General features: G+C 45.3%; 1 protein-coding gene across 23 annotated transcripts in view; it reads left to right on the forward strand.

Moving 5' to 3' along the window:
* Positions 1–23,188, forward strand: part of LOC133347860 (RNA binding protein fox-1 homolog 3-like) — a 306,370-nt gene extending 283,182 nt beyond the window's left edge. For 21 of the 23 annotated variants that reach the window (XM_061560544.1, XM_061560541.1, XM_061560547.1 and 18 more), the window contains 10 exons: positions 1,082–1,222; positions 2,178–2,231; positions 3,866–3,958; positions 6,035–6,095; positions 7,642–7,695; positions 8,259–8,391; positions 10,803–10,842; positions 12,905–12,975; positions 14,064–14,145; positions 14,603–23,188. In XM_061560544.1, the coding sequence (XP_061416528.1) occupies positions 1,082–1,222; positions 2,178–2,231; positions 3,866–3,958; positions 6,035–6,095; positions 7,642–7,695; positions 8,259–8,391; positions 10,803–10,842; positions 12,905–12,975; positions 14,064–14,145; positions 14,603–14,668 (795 nt within the window). In that variant the 3' untranslated portion in view covers positions 14,669–23,188. Of the gene's footprint in view, positions 1–1,081; positions 1,223–2,177; positions 2,232–3,865; positions 3,959–6,034; positions 6,096–7,641; positions 7,696–8,258; positions 8,392–10,802; positions 10,843–12,904; positions 12,976–14,063; positions 14,146–14,597 lie in introns of all 23 variants that reach the window. The other 2 variants (XM_061560543.1, XM_061560545.1) reach the window with 2 other exon arrangements.
* Positions 23,189–24,334: the final 1,146 nt, after the last annotated feature.

Genomic DNA, 24,334 nt, shown 5'->3' on the forward strand with positions numbered 1-24,334 from the left:
ATGTGAAATTATTTAAAACACGTGCGTGCTATAATAATGGTAATGATTTAGTCGTATCGTTTGATTTGAATCGGATCTGAAATTCGAGAGAGAAAAAATGTATTTGGCACCATCACCTGGGCTGCCGTTGAAGCTGTCAGTTGCAGTTCACCTGTGTGGGAATTCTCTCAATCACACGACACCGCGTGTCCTGCTCCTCCAGTGCCGCGGAGATGAGTCATGGCAGTAATTATGTTGGGCAAACCCCACTGAAAGCTGCAGTTGTTTTTTTTTTTATTTCAGGCACGCCAGCTGTCAACGATGTGAGTTTTTCAACAGAATGTTCCTCGGCGGGTCTGGTTTTTTTTTGCGTGGGATTTTAGTTTCGTTTGCAAATCAGTTGCAATAATCCTACCCTAGGATGGGCTGGGAAGGGCTTGACAGTTTTTTGAACAAATATGAAAAAAACACACAAGACTGTCACAATAATCTTCCTCCATAATAAATTAACTTTCATCCGTGGTTTTCAGAATTACGGGAGCGCGACGTTTCAATGCATTAACAGACGTCCGTTATCATTTCATCTGGCACGCCCATAAAATTGTAATCTAAAACGCATCGCAAACCCACCGCGCCGAACGGTGAGGAGTGCGCTTTAGCGGTAACACCGGGATTGCTGCCGAGAGCACGTCCACCCCAACGTGCGTGCGTGCGCAGACGTGTGCAATACCTGCGCATGTCTTCCGCCTTTGCGCGCGTCCGCGTGCGCCCACGTGCGCCCCTCGTCCGTAGAAACGTGCGTTCGCATTGTTCAGAGTATTTGGCCGCTGTGAAACTTCCACGTGATAAGCCACGTCGTTGAGTTGTCATTTGTGGCCAGGTCTCTTCTGGAAAAGATGCTGAGAGCTCAGTGAACCTTACTTTTTCGTGATGTTCTTACCTTTCCTATGGTGTTTTTGTACTTCCTGTTGTTGTAACTACCCCCTACTGGACATCTGTGAAAAAGAGCTTTATAAGTCATCGGATTTCTCGAGTAAAAATAAAGATTCTTATTCTGTGTTCTGTATCGACGTATCCCCCCCCCCATGTTCATTGTTCGCAGCAGACTGACGACATCATCCAGACAGACTGCACCCAGGTGGTCCCAGCCGAGAGTCCGGACGGGAAGCAACAGCCCAAGCGTCTGCACGTCTCCAACATCCCGTTCCGTTTTCGGGACCCCGACCTCCGGCAGCTATTTGGGGTGAGGCGGCAAAAACGCAAACCCTCCTGCCCTACCTGTTCTCGGAGGTCGACTTTGCCGATGGCTGAAACGCTTTTTCTTCATTAAAATTGTTTTTATTTGCGTCGTCTTTGGTTGAACTTCAAACGGTTTGGGTTTGCTGCTGTTCTGGACAACACATGCCCATGCTATGATCAAGAACAGGATTCTGATTGATTGTAGATTGGGTTGGATATCTTATTAATTGTTTCACCCATGTGCTGTACAGTCCTATGGTCAATCCACCACTGGTTTAGGGTATCCCCACATCATGCGGGCTGTTGGGATTACCCGACCATACTTCAACATGCCGGTCAACACGGATTGGCGGGAGAAGGCGGGGAGCATAGACGTGCGTGGGAGGAAAGCAGCACAGAACAACAATGGATTTAGCTGCGCTGCCCTCTGATGCTGTATGTTAGCTCAATAAATCACCGATCCCAAGGCCCTGAGCTGTCGGGTTATAGATGTGCACAACCCATACCTGGAGGTGCTCTAAAATTAAAATAAAACAAAAATTTGGAAACGTTTTTACTGCCATTACCCAATTTGCACAACAGCTGAGTTGTGGTGAAGTCACGGGGGATTGGGAGCCGCGTTGTCAACGCTGAGGACCTTGGAGTGGGGGGGGGGATGGGGTGGCATTTAAATACAAACAGCCAGCCAGTGTAGGACACGTGCACGAGTGTGAACCACCATCACGGTAGATGACCCGATATCACGCGACGGGCCTTATTTGTCACGAAGACGACGCTTGGTACATACAAACTTGAGGTCCCCCCCCCCTACTCCCGCTGACGAGAGCATCCTGAAAGCAGCCGCTAGCAGTATGCAAATGCACAATAGCACGCGCACACATCCCTCAAGAGTGTTGTTCGAATCTGACCCGGTCAGAGATGTTTGTCATTATAAATTGTCTTTTCCTTTTCCTCCCCAGCAATTTGGTAAAATTTTAGATGTGGAAATCATTTTCAACGAAAGAGGATCAAAGGTATGATGTCCCCCCTTTTTTTTAATGCACGTTATAAATAATTCAAAGCATAAATATTGAATTGCTGCTAATGGTTCTTTGAATATTTCCAAGCAGTTTATTGGAAAAAGTTTATTTTGATTAAAGAAGCTGAGAAGCAAATTATTTGACCTTATTCTAATTTACTTGATGGCAGCCCTTAATCCATAGGAATGTATGACTTATGTTTGTAGTATAGCGAATGCCTTACTAATGTCTACCTTTAATGTTTTGAAAGACAGAAAGACAATGTTAATGTGTACTGTTGATATTTTTACCTGCTCGCTGTGTAATTTTGTACGTTCGTAATGTGTCTATCCCACGTAATATTACAGAACATTGTGCATAGCTACGTCACAGTGTACGAAATGTACTTTTGTATAAATGTCGTTAGGCAATCGTTAAATTTTGCATTACGTGCGCGGGTGTTTTTATCCTACATTTTAAATGAATGTGTAAAAAATACATTTTTTTAACAGAATTTGCTCGTGTATTGCAGAAAATTCCGCGAAAAGCGCAATCGTTTTGCACAGAGTCGTGTATAGAGGGGGTTTTGGACCACATTTGCCATAGTTTATCCGATGCAGGGTGAGACTGGAATTTAACGGCTTGGGGCCTGGGGGCTGGGCGGGGCGGGGCAGGGTGGGGTGTGCGGTAGGTTTGCTTTCTGAATGTCACAGCAATGAACCGATGCCAAAATGTCTCTCTGTCCAGAACGCCGGCTAGAATTGCCGTAGATCACTCTACACTGGCGAGCTATGGCTGTGTTCGTAACGGTGCTGGTGGGCGCCACTGAATAATGCTCTGCTGCATGTACTTAGATATGGTCCCGGTGGCATGTTCAGCCAGTCCACTTTTCCAGTGTCAGTGTGTGGCTCCTTCAATCACTTTGGGAAACAAAACCCAGTAAATGACAGCGATTACGATTCAATGTTAAAGAGACTAATACAGCAATGATAGAGCACACTTATTATTACACTTTGTTTCGTTTTTAAATGAAATTTTGGAAACGCACATCTTCTACTTTTTTACTCTCGCTATTTTTATATTTTACCACATGCCCTAAAAAACTAAATAATATGGATATATTTTTTGAGTTTTTTTATTGTTTACGCTATATTATTTAAAGTCATGCAGATATAATGAATGTTCCTTATCTGTAATTGAGGTCCCCTTACAATGCAACTCATTATTTATGGATCAAATGCTTGATAAATAATTTAAAATAAATCACCTATCTCTGTTTCTCTCGCCCCCACTTCTGTTCCGCCTAAATGCGGTAGCGCAGTCCACTCCCCGCCTCACGTTAACCGCATTTATGTGCTTCCCATTGTGTATCGTTTACTTTCAAGCCCCCGATTATTTTTTTCACGACACATCGAAAAATCTACTTTTTTTTCGTGTCCCTTTTAATTTTTTCTCACGTCGATTTCTCACCTTTTTTTTTTTCTTTTGTTCTTCGTGTGCGTTCATTTTACCCTGGGCGTTGACGAGCCACGCTAAATTTTGCATGCGAGAACAAATGAATGACGGAGCAAAGGAACTGTGATGGATTCTCTGTGTATGTAACGGTTGCGCATGTTGTTTTCCCCCCTTCTTTTCCCGCCTGCATGCAGGGATTTGGTTTCGTAACTTTCGAGAGTAGTGCTGATGCGGACAGGGCGCGGGAGAAATTACATGGCACGATGGTAGAGGGCCGTAAAATAGAGGTGCATGTTCACATTATATTATTCTTCTTCTTATTATTATTTATTATTATGATTTCCCTGGACAAAGTGTTCTGCTTATGCTGCTGTTGCTGCTGCTGCCGCTGCTGCCGCTGCTGCCGCTACAGCTTTATGAGATGCTGTTTAACTCTTTGGTTGGTTTCTTCGTTGTTTGTTGTCGTCTTTTTTTTTGTTCATATTTTTACTTTTTTTGTTATTTCACGCCACCCGACGCTCATACAACTGTCTGTGACACCGAGCCACAGACTCCCACCCCCCTCTCACTCTCTAACCCCTTTGCACTCCTTTCTGACACTGAATTTACGTGGTGGGTTTCACTAAAGCAACTGACGCATGTACGTAGGACTTACGAAAGGGATCGCGTCACTGAATAGAATGTCTATACGACTATTTTATACGCACACAGGGTCTACATATATATGCGTAGAAAATTCCGCCAAAAGACGCCAAAGATAATAACAAAAAATTGTCCATCTTTTTTTACAACATTTTTACATGCAGGGCTGAGCATAGCTTGAAAAGTTCGTTTCAACGGCATACATATGATACACGCGTTCAGACAACTGGCAGGGTGAATGGAAATCAAACCTCCCCAACTATGATGCTGGGATTTTTTTTGCTGAAATTTGTTCGTGATTATTTTAGTTCTGCGCACCTGCCCTAACGTAACGCTGGCTGCGGTAAATTCAAAGTCGATCTAAAATGTGTGCAATGGAAAACTCAGCCCTGTCATGTGACTGGAATGCGTGGGTGTTTTCATGAGTAGCTCCCCTGAGTAAGATGTTGCGTGTTTTTTTTCATTTTCCATTCTCCCCTCCTCTTTGGCGGTATAGAGACAGAGTGCGCTCACGTTTTAGAAACCCTTCCAAACAATGTCTCAGTAACCATGTGGTAACCGTAAGCCTATCAGGCTGGCCGCCCGCAGCCCCCGAGGGGTAAGTAGATATGACCGCCTCAGCCCTCATGTGTAATGCTCAGACACGGCAGTGTCTTAATTATTATTTTAATTGAATCTTCTACGTGAATTTTTTTTTCCCATTTTTTTTCCTCTCTATAGAATGCTACTTTATGATCTGGTCCGCCTGTACTATGTGCTTAGCAATGCTTCCTTCCCACCCTGCCCCCTCCCCCGCCACCCATTCACCCGCCACGCACTCTTTCCTCATCACCTGTTTTGTTTGTAGCGAATGATGGGAATGATGGCTTCTCTGTGCACACCTTCAGACGGTTAACTTCATCTTTTTCAGATCAATGCGCACGCCCCCAGAATCCATACCCATTTCCTTCCCCCCTTCACCCACCCAACCACCGGCCCCTTTTTTTCCCCTTCAGCTCCCTTTTTTTAAAATCATTTTGTCAATTTTTAATTTAGCAAATTTGAAATTGTGGTGCGGCTTGAATGGACTGGTTACTACTGAATTTGGTTCTGTTTCCCGTGATGCGTTGAACGCTAGTCATGGCTTAGACACTGGACCATACAAAATGTGTGCGGCTCTTTCACACACGGATTCCTTGCCACATTGGTTATTTCTTCCAACCCGACCATGATTTTTTTTTATCCCATGCCTTCCGTTGTTAATTTAAAAAAAAAAGGCTGCCTTGTTTTTTTCAGTAAAAATCATGCACGTTGATTTTTGTTTTCACTTGTACGATTGGGTGCACTCCTTACTCTCGTGGCAGTACAAGCATGAGCAGAAATTGGTCTTGCTGCATAACTCTCTTTTGTGTGCTGTGTCTTTGTCGAATTTTATTGGCAAACCAAAGTAATCGCACCGCACATTTTGTCTACGCTTCAATAAAAAGGAATAACCTCGCAGCTTCATTCGTGTGTACACTTCTGCGTGGAGAGTGCAAAATGTCACGCATGCACACAATGCACTCGCTTTCACTTATTTCCTTTTTATACCTATCTATACATATTTTTATTATAAAACGCTAAAATGTTAAAGATAAAAAAAATAAGCAAGTAATTGCCGAACGAATCAATTTGCATGCCTCTCTCGCGACGGCACCTGGGCCTCGGTTGACCTCGTCTCCTTGTCGCTCTCCGGCTCGCAGGTTAACAATGCAACGGCACGAGTCATGACAAACAAGAAAGCGGTCAACCCGTACGCCAACGGTGAGCAATGGGCACTGCTCGGCCGCGGATGAGCGTGCGTTCTGCCGGAGCGCAGGCGGAGCGTGGCCGGCGATGTGAGAAGGCCCTGCTGAGTCCTTTTTATTATTATTTTTTTTATTTTCCCGAAAAAAATGAAAACCATTACGAAAGAAGGTTGGGATTGCTGTGGGTTGTATCCGAGCGAAAGCAGTCAGGAGCATGGCTGACGTCGCGAGGGGTGGTGGTGGGGGGTTAACATTATCCAAAACACCCCCAACACGGACCCCGAGGCGTCCGGGGAGCTTTAATTGGTGCCCGCGCACAAGACTGAGATGAATTGGGACCCGCGAATAGTGAATAGGTGCATTCATTTAAGCAGCAGGTGGGGAAGCTGCGTGTTGCAAGTGGTGGGGGGGGGGGGGGGTTAGACACAAAACATGAAACTAGGCTAGGGCCCTGCGCTGCGTAGATCAATGACTGCATCCGAGTTTGTCGGCAGTAGCTTGGCTGCAGGGGGTCGGCGCTCTAAATAAGCCTCCCGAAAAGCACAACAATTAAATTGCGTTATGCCTGCAGAACAAGCGGTGTCCTCAATTGCGAGGTGGCACGGGGTGCAGGCACAGGTTGCGGGCAAAACCTTTACGACAATGTTTAATATTCGGATCACTCTTTCCTCCCGTAAGAAATCCCTGCTGGTTTTGTGCAAGTGTCTGCCACGTGTGTCTTCTTCAATGCGCCGCACACCCTCGTTGCCAGCTGTGATGCACAGGCACAAAAGGGGAACCTAGTTCGGCAAATCCATCGTCCCGGTGTCTCCCACCTCCACGTTCCCTTTTTCGCTTATCATACATATCGATCACTGGGTCTTTGATGGCCCTTACTGAAAGAGAACAGCTTTTTGGCAACACTGCGTGAACTCAGCCTTCAGCGTTTTGGCACTCGGAGGCCGTTAGTGCTGCATTTCCAATGCCAGGTGGTTGATAAATATGGTTCTGATTTTTAATGCACTAGAATTGCTATCCTCTGTGTATAGGAGGTGCTTTAACCTGGAAATACTCTTTTGGAGGTAGTTGGTGGGGAAATTCAAGCTTGTTACGAGTTAACACGAACCTGTTCTTGGGTTAAGGATGCTTGCTCAGTCTTAACAATTCTAAAGAAGCCTCTGTTGACTTAATAGAATGACTCTCGCATGTGTCCAAGAGATTAGCTACATTTCCATTAACTTCCTTTAGATTATTTGGCTGCTATACATTTCAACATAATAAGCCACTTCGTTGAGCTATCATTTGTAGCCAAGTCACTTTTGAAAAATAACTAATAGCTCAGTGGGCTTTACCTTTTTAAATACAATTTTTAGTTTTAATTAACGTATTTATTTTTCGTGATTTGTTTACCTTTTCTATATTTTTTTCCATTCCTATCGCTTTTTTGTATCTTTCGTTGTTGCAACTTTCTGACCCGCCCCTTCTGGACATGCTGTAATAAAAAGAGCATTGCAGCTCATCGGATTCCTCCAGGATAAATCGAGATTCTAATTCGTTCGGATGATTATTTCTTTACTCTACAGGCTGGAAACTGAATCCGGTGGTTGGAGCAGTCTACGGGCCTGAGATATATGCAGGTGGGTCTCCCCAAAAATGAACGTCAATGGTTGTCCCCGCTCATCCCAGTGGCACACCGCTCATAATTACACCACCAAATTTTGGGTGATTTCATCCAGAGGAATACTGAAGCCCTAAGCATAAGGTGGCATAGTGGTGATTCCAGCCCACCAGGGACCCCCCCCCCCCGCCCCCCCTGAAAAAATATATTTTTCTGGTATCCATCACTTGACTACAAACATCATAATGCTGGGCAAGCTACTTAGCTCAATCTCGTGACAGCTGCACAAAATGGTTAAGGTACTCGGCAAATTATAGTTATTCGTAGTACTGTAGTGGTGTTAGAATGATGCGATTGAAAACATAAATAAGGATTTGAGTTCCGGATGATATTTGGTGCAACCTTACCAATAGACAACTATTCTAATGTGTGCGTTGCTTGCGTGTGTGTGTTGCGCATACGTGTATGTGCTGCGTGCGTGTGCGTGTTGCATGCGTACGTTGGGCATGTGTGTTATGTGCATTGTGCTGCGCGCGTTGCGTGCGTGTGCGTGCACGTGCGTTGTTGCGTTGCGTGCGACAGTGGCGGGCTTTCCATACCCTGCGGTGGGGGCGGTGGCCGCGTACCGGGGGGCCCACCTGCGAGGCCGAGGCCGGGCCGTCTACAACGCGCTACGCCCAGCCCCCCCGCCCCCCACCATCCCTGCATATGGAGGGTAATAATTATCAGCTGCTGCTGCTGCCGCTTGCGTTTGCTGTCGCCCATCGATGTCCACATCGCTCAACAAAGCCTGATCGCCACTTCGTCCGGGGTTCCAGTCGTCCATTTTTCTAAGTCCACCTCCGAGACAAGTCCCAAGCTTTGTTTGTTTAACCCAGCGAGAGCTCCCGTCGCCGCGATAGGCGATGTGGGCGCCCCTTTGTCGAGCAGCTCGGCAGTCGGGCGCGCGCAGTCGGGGTGTCGCACAAAGCAACGCGGCGCCAAATCAGTGCGGGGCGCCAAGTCGACCGCAGTGGCACGGCCGTTCGTTAAACCCGATACAGGGGAATCTGACTCAACGGGGCCTGTGCGTGAGTGTGCGCGCAGCTGCTGTGGCACGGACAATCGCGCTTACATGCAGGACGGCATTGGTGTCGCCGCCAATTGCTGTGCTTTTAAACCAATGGATTTTAGCAACAACTTCTTCATATTCTCCGAATATAATGCCTCTTTTTGATTCCCAGTTCTGGCTTTGAATTTTTCTCTTTCTTATACATTTTTATACAATTCTCTAATGATGGCCGTCGGTAGCTTTAATGCCTGTTGGGTGTTTTCTTTGATCTACAAACAAATTCATCAGAAGATCACTTTCTGAACAAAGGGTTTTGACTGTGAGAGAGCTAAAAAAAACTTAAAATACCATTAGAAATTACACAGAATGTGCCTGTGGTCAGTTCACTCCTTATTAAGTTTGATATCCACAGCCAACCATTATTTTTTGTAGAAAACAACCAAATTGCATCATCAACATAGGCAGACTTCATGCCAGCATTTTCAAGGACGGGTCATTACATGCCAATGCATTGTCATGTGGATTTATATACTGTCTAAATCGCAACGACACCTTAAGACTCTCTACGGAAACAGGTACATGTGCGTCACGGGGAAAAAGAAGCTCTACATATATACTGTGTATTTTTAGAACACTGTCGGTCATCGGTAGAGAGGATGAGGAATGTTTTGAGCTTGGACCAAAATGGGCAGCAGGGAATTGACGGCACGGGCAGCTGGGGGAAGGGAATTCTAGAACAAGGGTGCAGCCAGATCCCAAATTATTAATTGTTGACAACCTTATAAGATGTTAGTAATAACCCCACCATCACGACAACTTTTCCTGGTGTCCTTTGAAGGATAAATTAATACGTTGCGATGTGAATTGCTAAATGTATTCAACGCCGTTATTTTACAGCATCCATAATCACATCAGAGGATAAACGTTCACGACTGCATTTTTCTACACGCGCAAATATTTGCAACTCTTAATTAGCACTATCAAGGGACATGCGTTGCCGTTTAATTTGTGCACGTTTTATTTGCTTGAGTTAATAAACTAATAAGTAAGAATGCCGCTGTCCAGCAGATAGAAAACAAATTAAGGGGAGTAAAGTAACATTTGAACTAGCGTGTTGAGCCATGCTGTAAATTTAGCTGATTTTTCCACGTTTTTTTTCTCCGGCGATGTGTTGCATCCCCTTCCTCGTTTTTTTTCAGGCGCTTTCAGACGCCGTGACATTTAAGCCCCCAATAAATGCAAATCCTTATCCTTAATTACCGGCGATAGCTGTGCAATAACTATGAAGCCAAGACAGGATATTGTCTAATTGTGTGCGTTACCCTGTAATTAATTGCACTGTTCGAACAATATTTGTCCACTTAAAGTGATGCACCATCGGCAATAGATCCCGATAAGTAACAGCAGGACCTTAGCTAAGCAAATATAGCGGGAAATGCACAAGTTTGTCCAACCACTCCCGTCCCGGTCGCACATTACCTGCACGCGCCAATATGTGCTTGTGTAAGCATGCAGTTAGGGAAAACTCCCTAACTCAGGGCAACGAGCGTACAATTTATCTCAATCAACGCGGGGATGGCTGCAGACATCTTGTACGGAATACAGAGGGACAGGTAAAGCTCCGACCAAAACTTCTGAGTCAAATAATATTTCCACGGTGGTGGTGAGATGTTAACTACCTCGCCTGGTATGCAGGAGGTTGTGGATTTGATCCTGATCCTGACACGTGTATATTTCGAATTTGTTGTGATAAGGCACTTTGTTGAGCTATCATTTGTGGCCAGGTCGCATATTAAAACAGTTATATAGCTCAGTGGACCTTACCTGGTAAAATAAAAATATTTAAATAGTTTCTGTGTGACCCCCCCCCCCCTCCAAGCTCCCCCCCCCCCTTTACACAAAGCTTTCCATGGCCTTACAAAGATCAGCCGAGCCAACATCTGCAGGCCGTAGACAAATTCAATGTAGAACAAACACAGGTTTAATTAACAAACATCTGTCCGTGATTTCACTGCGAGCATATGGTTTGTTACGCTAATGGGTACGTGTGTGTCTTTTGTGCGAAACATTTGCAGTGTTGTTTACCAGGATGGCTTTTATGGTGCTGATATTTATGTAAGTATTAGAAGACAAAATTGTTATTGTTTTTCACTGTGGCTGGAGGGAGGTGCATCGTTCACTTCCAGATGTGTCTGAAAACCGCTAATTGTTAATTTAATGTTCGAGACTGTTATGCCATGGCCGTAAATACAGTTTATCTCTTCCGGTTTTCTGAAGGAAGGAAAAAAAAACTTGATTGCAGCTCAGACGTATGGGACATTTTTTTTTTAAGTTGGCAACAGCTTTTGCGCACATCAACACGCCTGGAAGAGACGCGATGGCCTTCTGGCTTGAATGTTCCCACAATGTTCATACTACATTCAATGTGTTCTCTGTTTCATTATAGAATAGTGTACCCTGATCCTGTGTTTGGCAATAGATTGCCCCAGGTAGAGTATGATGGTCTTCTTGCATCGTACTTGACTTTCCTCTCATACCCTCTTGGTGTGATTTTCTTCGTGAGCAAAACCACGCAGCACCAACGTACTAACCTCTTCGGCTTTGTGGGCGATCGGCTGGACGAGGATGCTGTTCTGATTTGTGCAAAACGGGGTGCGGCGAATTCGTGCCGGTTCCGGTGTGTTTTCTGCAATGACGTTCCGACACAAATCCTCCCAATCGGGGGTGCCCATCAGTGGGTTTGGACAGCGTGGCTGTAAATACGGCTTAAAGGGCCTCCGGTTATCTGAAATGGCCGGAGCGGCTTCCTGTCAGTTGGTCGTGCTTAATAACACTTTGGGGTTTATTAATTGATCCTCACGCGGGAATTGAGTCTGGAGGCTACAAATTGCATCTGTCCTCTGCGTAAATACTACCTGGCACCTGGAATGGGAAACAAGATTGGAAGTGATTAACCTTGGCAGAGTCAAGAGTGGGCCTGTGATGGTCCTCTAATCAGACCTCCATGCGTGCACTCGCGTCCTCTTTGTCTCGCCGTTTCTCCCGCACCCAAAAAATGCCCGCGTCAGCAAAACTGCAGGCGGGGGTACGAGGCGGGCTAGAAAACAAGCAGACGATGATTTGACAGTCCATTTACTTTAGTGTGCGGGAATGATTATAATGCCCGTGATCAGGATGCGTTAGGCATTAATTAAATAAAGCTGACTCTTCCAAGGTTAGGACAGCACGCTTGTTTCCACGATTTCGATGGCGACAAGGAAAAAAAAAATCGTACCTATATTTTGTTGTTGATTATAAATCACCTGCCAGCATTTGCGTTATTAAAACGCGATTTGATTTATACAACAGCCGAAGCCGAACGACAACTTTGATTTCCACGCAATATGTTAAAATTATGTTAAATTCCTACGCCGCGCAACAAACATTGGCGACGTGAAATTTCGCTAACATTGTAAAAAAATTATTTAAACTTCCAACAGAATGAAATCGACGGCGTTATTAATCCTCCGCATGACAATAGGCGAGCGGCGACACCGATTCTGAGCAGTGCAAGCGAGAGCTGGGTCCACCAGCCATGCGAGCGGTGCGCAGATATTACGACCCCGTGGCTATCACGAGTGACAGCACTTGCAATGGGGTTGGACCAGCCTGGGGTGATGGCCCACGATTGCCCTTCAGTTTCAGCTGGAACGTCTTCTCACACACAAATTTGGAGGGCGGGTTTCAGTTTGCGTGCATCCGCGCGAGAGTACATGTGTGGTCGGAAAGCGCGTCCGTACGAGCGTGACTGTGCGTGCGCAGCGTTGCTGGGTGGCGCAAGAGTGGGCAATGAGCAAAATCAAGGTGAATGCTCGTGGCGCGGCGTCCAAATGCCTCTCAGCCGATGACGCCGCGACACCGTCGGCACGCATGCACGGGCCTTGGCCGGCGATTCCCTCCATCGCTTCACGATCATCGCACCCGATTGGGTGGCGCAACTTTTGCGGAAATGCACTCCATTCTGGAATGGGCTGGCACGCCGGTTTTGTCCGTCTAACCAAGCACTTTGCGAGAGAGCGAGCGTGCATTTGCCCGTCGCACACACACTACGATTCGCAAAGAGGCACGGCGCGTGTCTCGATGCGACTGAAACGCGTTGACGTATTCTACCGTTGTGTTTTTTTTTATGCGGCGGCAGGGTGGTTACACTGCTTACCGGTATGCCCAGCCGGCCGCCGCAGCCGCAGCCGCGGCCGCCTACAGTGACAGGTACGTTGCCATTCCTCACGGTTCCATTCCCAATAGCGGCGGCGATGGCGGCCGTCACAGCAGCCAACCACTTTCACGGCGCTCGCTTGGCAATTACCGCGTGAACCCCCCTCGGTCTCAGCCAAAAATTGGTGCTAATAGGCGACACTTTTGTTCGAGACTCTGATGCTCAAATGAGTGATTTTTTACTACAGAGTGTGATAATGGAAATTATGTCTTCTGTGAGCAATATTAAGAACAATAATTGCTCATTAGGCTGTTTCTTGCTGAGATGCATATTAGTGTCTTAAAGATAAAAAAAAATTTACTTTAAGGAAAATATACGGGCATTGCTTCATTTTAGTAGGAAAGATATTAAGAGCGTGACGGTTTAGATAACAATGCAACACAAAAAATGTCATGCAATCTTGCACTGGATATGTGAATTGGAAGCGCTGCGTGTGAAACAGAAGTTTCGACTGAAGGATGCTTTCAGAGATACGATATTTTTTTTTTTTTACGGCGATGGCATTAAACGCGCCGCAGGCATTTTCAGGTCACAGACTGCACGCTACGAATTGCGCTACTGCAAGCTGGATAACGTTATGAGCAAGCCTCGTGTGTAATTTTTGTTGCTGGCGGGATGCACGGGGACAGTGATGAAGGGTTCCAGCGTGGAGTGAATTTGTAGTCCGCGTTACACACGGCGGCGGCGGCGGCAGCGTATGTCGTTAATGCGCCGAGTAACGTGAGGCACTGGCCTGGCCCGCTGACAGTGATTCATACAGAAACGCCAGCCTCTGCCCAATTAAATGCACTGAGCGCATCTGAGAAAGAGGGAGAGAAAAGAGGGGAGAGAGAGAGATAAGAGGGAAGAGGAAAATGGAGAGGGGGTGGGGAGCGAGAGATAGCTTGCAGCATTATCTACTCGCGTCAAACTGTTTGTCTGCTCGCGAGCATTTGTCCGGGCAGCGCGCATTGATTGGTGCACCCCATGCTGAGTTGACCCGGGGTCAGATAGGATTAGGGTCCCATTGCCTTGCTCACCGTGCCTCGTCCATTCTTCCATCTGCGTGCAATCTCGCCCCCCTTTTTGTCACCTCCCGCAGCTACGGACGAGTCTATGCAGCCGCCGCAGACCCGTATCACCACGCCATTGGCCCTGCAGCCACCTATGGAGTCAGCACTATGGTCAGCTCCCCCTTCACTTAAACGTGAAATACCTGACTCCTGTTTTTTGCCGCACACTCGGGGCGCCCCACTCGGGCCACACTTAGATCATCGTACATCTTGCCGTGGCGACGCGACAGCCGACCAGCCAGCCAATGCTCGCCAAACAATTACCCAGCCACTTGATTAATGTCCACATCCCAGCGAGCCAGATTTTATGCATGTTATTATATGTCAAATCTCCCGAGCCTCCTGAAGCCAAACGTGTTACTTAATTAAGATAATTGCCAGCTTTTCATAATTAAATCCAACCACAAGTGGTTTTCCCAGCGCATGCTTTTTTTTTAATGTTCGCTCAAGGAAATGAGGAATGTTCGTGGGGAATGTTGTATTTTCTTTTTAACACCGTTGTCCTTTTCTAAAAACGTTGACTGGCTTTTCTCCTGCGGCCCACGCACCTTGTATTTTTTCAGGCCAGTCTTTACAGGGGAGGCTACAACCGCTTCACGCCTTACTGAATGCAAGAGAGATGCCCTTCCAGTGAGGAGATGCTTAAAGGCCTCCCTGCCATCTGAGTATTTTTTCAAGACAAGCAGTAATGTGTTGTACCTTTGACTATTATTATTATTTTTATTCTGGGTGTCCTCAAAATGTATCGTGCATCATTAAATAAATATAATTCAGACAGCAGTTTGAACTGCGTGTTTGAAACAATGTATTCATTCATTATAAGCTCATGGGTTGTTGGCTTTTTTTACTGAAAAAGCTCGAGTGATATTCAACGGTGCATAATAATAATAATGAGTCGAATTTTAAATAATCACCGCCGAGATGTTTTTTTTTTGCAAATGGACGAGACTCTTCTCAAGTTCTGGACTCGATGTGTGTGTGTGTGCGCGCTCGTCGCAAACGCCACACGGCAGACATGCAAAGGTTTCAGGGAGACGAGACTCATCCCATAATAATATTAATTCTTCCAGGCGTGCGCGTGTGTTAATTTATACTGGCCTCGATCAAACTACCGTCTGATTATGATTCCTTAACTATGAGCGATACCTTCAACGGACACCCTGTATTATTATTGATTTTTTTTTTGTTTATACCTCAGGAGGTTTACTCAAACTTAAAGAATGTTTGCTCCATTCTTTTGTGATTTTTTTTTCATTTTTCTTTTTTTGTGTGCGCGTGCGTGTGTGCGCGTTAACTTGATTTTCCAAAGAAATTGTGCAGTTTGGCTAGTTTAAGCGTTACATGTTGTACAGTTTAGTTTTGGAGTGGTCAGAGGGAGAGTGTGTTGTCGGGGGTGAAGCCATCCATGATATGGCCTAACTGCCGAGGAAAATAAATCCACAACGACGATAATCGTTTTAAAAGCATATTATATTTAAGTCCTAATGCTGGCAACAATCATGTATACAACAATTCAGTTTCAAGTATTTAAGCCTGTGTAAAGCTTCGAAATCATTTTTCTCCCGTCATTTTTATTTTATTTTTTACATCGTTCACAATTGTTTATTCACACACCAAAGCTTATTTGTCTTGTACATATTGTGCAGGCAGTTAACTTGTTTATATATGTACTCTAACTGTAATGTCTTGCAAAACATCCGAGTGGCGTAGGATTAAATGGGGTCAAAAGCTAAAATAATATCCCTAGAATTTGCGCAAATCTAGTAGATACTAGGCCGTACTCCTACACAGTGCTTTTAAAAAATGTCTTATGTCGTAAATTATTCAAGCCGCTGCTGTTATTTTTATTTTATTTTTTAAATGATATAATAACAGAGCCATGGATGAAGAGAGAAAAGAGGGGCGAAATTATCCTGTCGGAGAATTCCTTCTTCTGCAAAACCTCGATAGTAAATAATAAACAAAAAAAATATGGTTGGGAAATATAAAGCGTGATCTTTGTCGAGGAACTGAAAATACGCGATCAGTTAATGAGCGAACGACGTGGCGTAGAGTGTCTCTGTAGAATAGCTCTATAACGATTATAAAAATAAAAAGTACTGTACCTTTTTAATTATATGATCCATGCAATTGTATGCAAAATTTTACACTATAGTATTTTACAACTTGTTGAGTGTCGTATTTTTGGGTTGGGGTGGGGTGTCAGGGCTGGGGCGGGGGGGTAAGGGCCGGGGGGGGGGGGGGTTGGTGCCGGTATGGGGGAGGGGCTGAGTTTGGAACTAAGGCGTTGGGGGTTGGGAGAAGACGAGCAGGTGACGCCAGGCCAGACAAAAAAAGGCCCTCAGTATTATTCCTGGCGTTCCCAGGTGCGGAGGTGCGGTGTGTCCCGGACCACGTTGCCGCGCACTCGAATTCATCGCTGCCTCCGATATGCTGTGCTATCGTTCCCTCTTCCAGAATTTTTTGAGTGTCGTGGTGGGGGGGGGGGGGGGGTTAAGTGTGGATATATGGACAAGGGTTTTTGCTTTCTTCTTGCTCTTTATAGATTTTTTTTCTTTTCATGATCTCGCACCAACTGCCTGGTGTGTAAAAAAAAAGTCAGTTTTTTAGCCTCTAATGAGCAACTGTTGGCTCCTAGCCAGCGGCTGCACCATGCAAAGCCCAGCCAGCCTTGTGGGTTTTTTTTTTGTTTTTGATTAGGTTTGTTGGTGTTGTTTTATTTTGTTTCTACTGGGAGAGAGGTTGGGTTTGGAGGGTAGGGAGGTCGCGGGGTGGGGGGGGGGAATCGGGGAGAAGTGTAATATCCTCTATGTTTACCTTTCCTGTGTATAGTAATTGTTCTCACACGCCCAGTGCCGTAACAATAACGTGCCATTGTTTACAGGCTGCACCAAACCCAGAGGAGCTTTTGTCAAGTTAATATTGTTAATAGTAATAATAACCATGATAACAAATATAATATATAGCCGGGTCTCTGCTTTCTTCCCTTTATTTTTATTTTGTTATTCTGTATGCATGTACTATGATCAATTAACCAATTTATTATCAATAAAGGTATTTCTCTGGGGATGAGCTTGCATGCATCCTGGTGATTCGTGGATTAACAAACACACGGCACTCACTTCTTTTTCGGCCGCCAATCATATAATGTATGGGGATGAGGGGTAGGGGGTTGGGGGGGAAGGGAAGAAGGGTGGTGGTGGTGGGCGGCTGAATGGGTCCCAAGCAACAGATCTTGCCGCAAATCCATCCGCTCCAGAAATTGATCATTGGCTGTCACTGGAGGGAATGCTTTCTTGTCATACAATGGAAACCACTAAGAGAGGAGGCGCGTTGAGCCAATACCACGGGGAGAAGGAAGGGGCCTTGACTGAGGGGTGATCCAAATGTGATTTGTTTGCACACAAGGAGAAAGCTGCAATTCCCAAGATTATTTATTTCACGAGCGCTGTGCGTTGAGCAAGACATGCAACTGTAGTGAGCCAATTAACACGTGCGGCACTAATGAGGAAATGCGTCGGCCGTGATGGGCGATTCTCATAAATAGACGTCCATACTATATTTATTTCACCCTTATGAGAAAGAGTATTTTTTGTGAATTGTTTTTATATTTTTTGTTCAATTCGCGAGATTACTAAAGATAATGGGCATTTTGCATATCCTGTATACAGAATATGTTGTCGGCATTACACCATTGCAGTCAAGGTCCCACATTTGGAGACTTTGCTCACAACTCCTATGTAAGTCATCCCTTGTTTATACGCCTGCTCTAGATTGATAGACATCATCATTCTCCACTTGAATGGGAACATCCTCATAGGTAAAACATGCAAACCACTGATTTAAACCATTTTCTGCTTTGTTGTGAATGGAGAAAAGAATGTGGACTTTCATTTTCACTTGTGATATACTGTGAGATCTATGGACATCTTTTCATGAGCAGAAGATGGGTTTTCAGCTTTTTTGAGAGGATTTAAAATAGTTTGAACAGAGATCAATGGTGGCAGTATAAGAAAACGCTTTTAACTGTGTGTGTAGCAGGTCCTCAGCTGTAGACATAGTTGGGCTCTCAGGCCAGAGTTGTAGGTCGATCCATGTAAGCTGCGCATGTAGGTACCGTTATACCGAAAAATACTGAGGGTGGTTCTAAGTTTAAACCTGCACTTTTGAAATAATTTGAAACTAAAGGAAACTGACCAAAACAGTCTTTTTTTAATGTGCCCTCCTGCCACACGTACGCATTTGTCCAATTGGAGTTGTTGACGCCTTAACACCAGATGTGCATAATTATTTAGGCGCATGCACGCAGCTCTTTCAGGACATCTGCTTTCACATTCTCGTAACTTTTTTGAAATTACCCTCGTCTGTTTTTTAAACCTCTGCCGCCGCTCAAACGGACTTCTCTACGAGGTACACAAATGACCAAACTGTACAGCTGACCTGCAAATCTGAGCTGGTTTCGAATTATCCTTCACCAGAAAGTCCATTGCTGCTGTCCCACAGCACGTGACTCCAATGTTTATTACCATCTTGGAAATTTACCCAGACTGCTTTGCTTTACGTGGCTGTGCGACGGGAGTTGGCAGATGTTGCCACGACCACTGAACAAACTTTGAGCATCAATCTGACTAATTATTTTGCGTTTATCTTGAAACGAACAAAACATATCCAGGTTTACCTAGAACCACCATTTTGAATGTTCAAGTTTATTTTGCTGAACCAGCTGAGAACTCACGAGACCAGGACAGTCTCATTTGCAAAAGTGGCCTGGGGCATTAGTCTGCCGGTAGGTGGGCAGTGATTTCTATTGATAGTCCCAATTTAGTAATTTGCGGGTTTTTTTTCGAATTTTGGTGCAAAAGTTACGTGTTTATGTTACAGTCACTGCGGGCGGCAACACATTTCTGCCCACCGCCAAACAGGAATGCTAAAACGCTCACCTCGTGCATTTTCACGTAACGTAAGTTAACGCTTTTTGACTGGCTCTCATTCTGCTGACTTGAGCGGTGTTTGCACCGATCTGGGGGCGGCTGCACATCACACACTCTTTACCTCCCCTTCTCAATGAATGTTTTGCTTTGGCCCATCTATCTTCTCTGCGCATCAACGTTGATATCCACACCCAGCTATACACGAAAAGCTTTAACTAACTGTGCAGCAGCTTGCGGCGAGATGAGACGGACGGAGCGTTCTCGGGACTTTGAGCCGATTGATAAATTCGTCTTGTTCGCAGCTTTTGGCAGAACGTGAAATAACAGGTACAAAAAAAAAACATGTTTCAATCGTATGTTGTTCATGATGTCTGTGCTGACGAATGTTTTATGAGAAGTTACAGCCTACTTACTTTTTTAAAGGAATGCACAACCCAACAAACCAATGGCTTTTTGTGGTTACACATCCAAGCCCTTTGCGTCCCGGGCTGCCTGACACAAGCTTGAATCTTCGTTAGTGACAACAACAAAAAACCCCGAGACTTTGAAATTGCAGTCGTGCGCCACTCCGGCATTCTAACGATGTCAGCTCGTCTATCGGCGCGTCAAAGTGTGCGGGGAGTGACGTTACAGCGGTGACTTAACGACACGTTCGACCGTAACTTTAGAGTCTATTTTCTCATTAACGAAGCTTCCACAATCGCGTTTTGACAACCCGCGGACGCATTGGAGGGTGGGGTGTGCTACGTAATAAATCTACAAAATAAGGGCTATTTGTTTTTTGGATTGAATCTTCCTTTAAATCCAATACGATACGTGACGGCGGCTTGTGTTGTGTGAAATGCAAACGATCAGGCACAAGTTGAAATCAGAAGAATTATTGTTTTAAGGAAAAAAAATAAAAAATAAAGTTATCTTACGGTGCATTGCGGCTTGTTTTAAAATCTATTTTAATCGCTAATGCGATAGATGGCGACGACTTGGAGAGACCTTAATCCAGCAGTGGATTAGTCATGGCTGATGCTGATGATGTTGAATGTTCAGATCAATACCTCTGGACTCAAGCTGCCCACTTCTGCACCACATCCACTGGCGTGGGATATCTCTCAGTTATCGATACCCACCTAACAATGTTGTTATTATCCCCAAATCACCCGTATCCTTACATTGCCCTCCCCCTGTTTCGAGGCTTTTACCTGTCTCTTTCACATGTGCGGCTCTTACATGTTGATGTGGATGACTTTTCTGAGCCATTCAGATTGTTGTATTTTATTCCTGCGCCCACCAAAAAAGGGAGTCATGCTCTGTACCCAAATGTGTGAATTGCTCGCAATTTGTACCGTAAACCAGGCGTGGTCAATTTTCAGGGCAAACCAAAGTGATCCAATGAGAGTAGAAAACGAAATATGCAGAACCATCTTTTTGTGTCTCCACGTATAAATAAATCAGCAAATGTGTTTGACCTCGTCAGCCTATTGGCGCTCTCCTAGACACAGTGTTATCCCGCGATTAGCACGGTTGCCTACGTACGGTGCGAAAGAAGTTCAACATACAGTCCAACATACATTCAGCGTCACTTTTGTTTCAAGCAAGCAAACTGCGTTTGACTAGCTTCAACCTACTGGGTCTCGTCAGCAGTCAGGCCTGTTTAAAAAACATACTGCCGGATTAGCATGCATGTCATTGGCAAAAGCATTTCTAATTAAAATATGGGACTCCGACCAATGTGATCCGAAAGGAGGATGTCCTGGTTTTCGAGAATGGCTCCCCGCAATTGATCAATTCCCGATGCTTTGTTGGGGGGGTGGGGGGTGGAGGGTCAAACCCTCCGCACTCGAAACACAAACATCTTCGTTGTCCTTCCCCCCGCACCTCCGATTGGCACGGCTGTGGCTACGTACGGTGCGAAAGAAGTTCAACATACACACCTGCACCGTAATCCAAAGTAACGCGTTGCTCTCAAACCTCCCACGCCGGAGCGAGACCATGATCAACCAAACAGAGCTGCGTTGAAAGCGGCGATTTGACCGTTTGGACAAACCCCGCGCGGTCTTCATTTTCCACCGGTGGCAATCGCCACACTGCCACGTGGCATCTGCAGCGGACAGGACTGGGATGGATGCGGGGGATAGCGCTTGGTGTTTAGAAGGTGACGATCGTTAATTGGGGCGGGGGGAGGGGGGGCTTGCTGCTCAGATCGAGCGAGCGAATACAAAATCCGCGTGTCGTTCGTGCAGAGCACCCCAAAGTGTGGTTTAGGGTAGTTTGCGTCGCTCACCGCGACTCTTTAACTCCTACCCAACGGTTCCCCGACGTTCTCAAGCGTCGTACCTAACCTAGCTCTCCTCCCCTTCCCTTTCAATCCACCCGCTGGAAAGAAATAATCCCATCCCGTCCCGAAGCGGCGACGGCGCGCAATGAACACGAAACGGTCATCTTTCTCGGCAGCTAACGGCCTATGTAATGCGACGTCGCCGTAGGAATTCCACCTATCACACATCGTGACGATGACACACGCGTCAAACGATTTAAACATCTGACAGGTGTGTTATTTTGATGTAAAATGTATGTGGAATCCCTCCCCCCTCCCTCTCCCCCTCCCTCCCTGCCCCCTCTAAATGGCGTAAAATTGTTGATAAAATCGCTTACGATTTCACTCACTCACTTTATGTTAATCGCTAGTAATGAATCGCACCCCCCCCCCTCCTTCTCCCCCCCCCCCCAATTATCCTTCAAATCGCGGCGTTGAACGTGAGAAGGGGTAATCGCCACCGCTAGCGCGCGTGAGTTGCGTGATGAAAGGGTTGTCCTTTCAGCTTGATCTTCGGACTGTAAACACGGCAGAGGACTCCGGCGCATGATCGCTCCGCGGCGCTTGCGTTCGTTTTGATCTTCAGCCCAAGCCACGGAAGCCGGTTCTTCCCCTCCCTTGTTCAGCCAACAAGAAAGGTGTTATTTATTTGTATAGATGTGAGCTGTTTTTGGGGGGTTGTTTATTTCGGTAATGATTTAATTTTCGTCGAGCTGCATTGCAAGACAGTGATGGTTGAGGCCGCTTTGTCGTACAACATAGTGAAGTCACGAAACGAATTTTCGCCCCCTCCCCCCCCAACGTGTGTTGATAGCCCCCCCCCCGCCCCAAGCCTTTCCACACGCGTAGCGGATCACGCCTTCATTTAGAAACTGCTGGTGCTTTTTAAGGTGTCCCACGTGCTGTTTTATAAGTTACAAATTTCTCTTCTTTCTTCAACCACCTCGTCTGTCTCCTGCTCCTCCTCCTGCTGTGGCTGAGAAAAACGTGTTTAGGGTATTCCCCCCCCACCCAACTCCCCAGTGTAGCATCTGAAGCTGCACAGTTTCGTACAGTTGGGGAAAAGTGTTTCAGTTGCTTTTGTGTATGCTTTGCCCGTGTCTTCAATCTGTGCCATATCCTGCAGTTGTTCCTGTCACAGGCATTCATTTAGCCATTCGTGCGGTAGTATGCATAGCCCAGGTACAATTTACATTCGGATACCTATTATCGTTTGAAACGAAGACATGCTCCGGAAAATAATTTTTAAAAAAATCTGGGAAAATATATATACATATAGCAAGGGAAACAAAGCAAATGATTTGTATACAAAGATGTATAATTATATATATATATAGTGAATCCACCCACAACACAGTGTTGACCATGGAGTTGTTTAACCATACTTCACTACGTTCTTCAGTGCGGGTTGTTCAAGGAGACGCCACCCAAGGACTGAGTTCAAGCATCGCTCGCCACTGACGGTGGTCGTCTCTGAGAATCAAACTCAACGTGGCCGGGTTCATTGGTGTGTGCCACCGTTGCCACCAAAACCAAGCCACGAGCATGTATAATATTGAAATTCTGTATCGTGCACACTGCAACCATTTTTCTAACAATTAAAAAGTTCAAGTGTACGTAGAATTGTTAACCTGCAAAGTATATCGAACATATCAGAACATGGGCTATATTAAACTTGTATGTATTAATCTAAAAGCAAGTAAACCGCATGCCAAGTTGTAGAAAGACAAAATTGCAGCCGTCATTGTGATTCTGTTACTACGGTTCGTATTACATGAAGAAATGAAATCTCAAATGTCCACCTTTCCACTCACACACCATGGCTGGTAATTCATCACATGGATGCAATTAAAATATTTTTTGAGCTCACACACACACACATAAACACACGCATCGGGTTTTTTTGTCTCTCTCTCAAAAAATGTAAGCTGCTAACAAACAACTTTTGCTTGGACAATATTCATCTGTTTCCTAACCATTGCGTACGATTTTTTTCAATAGAAAAAAATTGTAGTAATGGAACAAATTGTAGTCATGGCAGATTTGTGTAAAATGCGTTGTCCTTTAATAGGTGAACCCTTGAATAAAGAAAGTTATAACATGAACCGGTATTTGTCAGAAAACGGTCTCTCTCTGTGACTGCTTTGTTTTATTTTCTGCGATTTGCTACATTTATTGGTATTTGTGTGGAATAAAGCTTCTTTAATATTTCAAACATGCAACACTCTCCTTACAACGGTGATATGTTAATCTCAGCTGGCTCATTGCACGGCTCTGAATAAGAAAAGCTATCGATATCTCTCCCTTTGTGACACACTATTTAACCCCCTTTTGCTCTCGTGTGTTTTGTCTGGCACAGGTGTAATGAATGATCAGTAAATATACTGGAAAGTGAAAAATGTGTCAACAATTAAGGCCAACGTTTAAACATAATTCTGGTTACCTATCGCCCGTACTCCCTGCTCCCTGAGTGACTAAAGATCGACGCTCATATCTCTTTGTGTTTTATTTTTCATAGGCAGAGTTGAGGACGGGAGGCTGTCTGGGAATACCAGGTGTTGTAGGCTTGGGGTGCAAGGTGGCCAGGATGTAGCAGCTGATACAGTAATGGTTTCTAGAATCCATCTGTGCAGAGGTTTGCCTACTATGTATACAACATCTCTCTGGGAACTCTGGATTACTTCTGTCATGAAGCCAAATACAGATGTCCCCTACAGGACATAACATGAACCGGTCTTTGTCCTCTACAGGACATCTGTGAACACTACTGGACATCTGTAAAAAAATGAGCTTCATGGCTCATTGGATTACTGCAGTCTATCTAAAGATTCTGATTACATTGGCCAAATGTCCCAATGCAAGGAGCCGACTGAAAATCAGGTGGCATGAGACTCAGTTGAGATTCGCTGGTACTATCCTTGGGCGACGATGTAGAGGTTCACGTTAAATAACTACAGAAAAACCTTACTCCCTCCCTTTGATACTGCTAATCCTGCATAATGCACGGGCATAATGACTTTAACCCCCTCGCCAAACCTCCAATGTATTACTAATCGCA

This window comes from Lethenteron reissneri, chromosome 26 (genome assembly GCF_015708825.2).
Source record: "Lethenteron reissneri isolate LAM-NWPU_2019-01 chromosome 26, ASM1570882v1, whole genome shotgun sequence".
NCBI lineage: Eukaryota > Metazoa > Chordata > Hyperoartia > Petromyzontiformes > Petromyzontidae > Lethenteron > Lethenteron reissneri.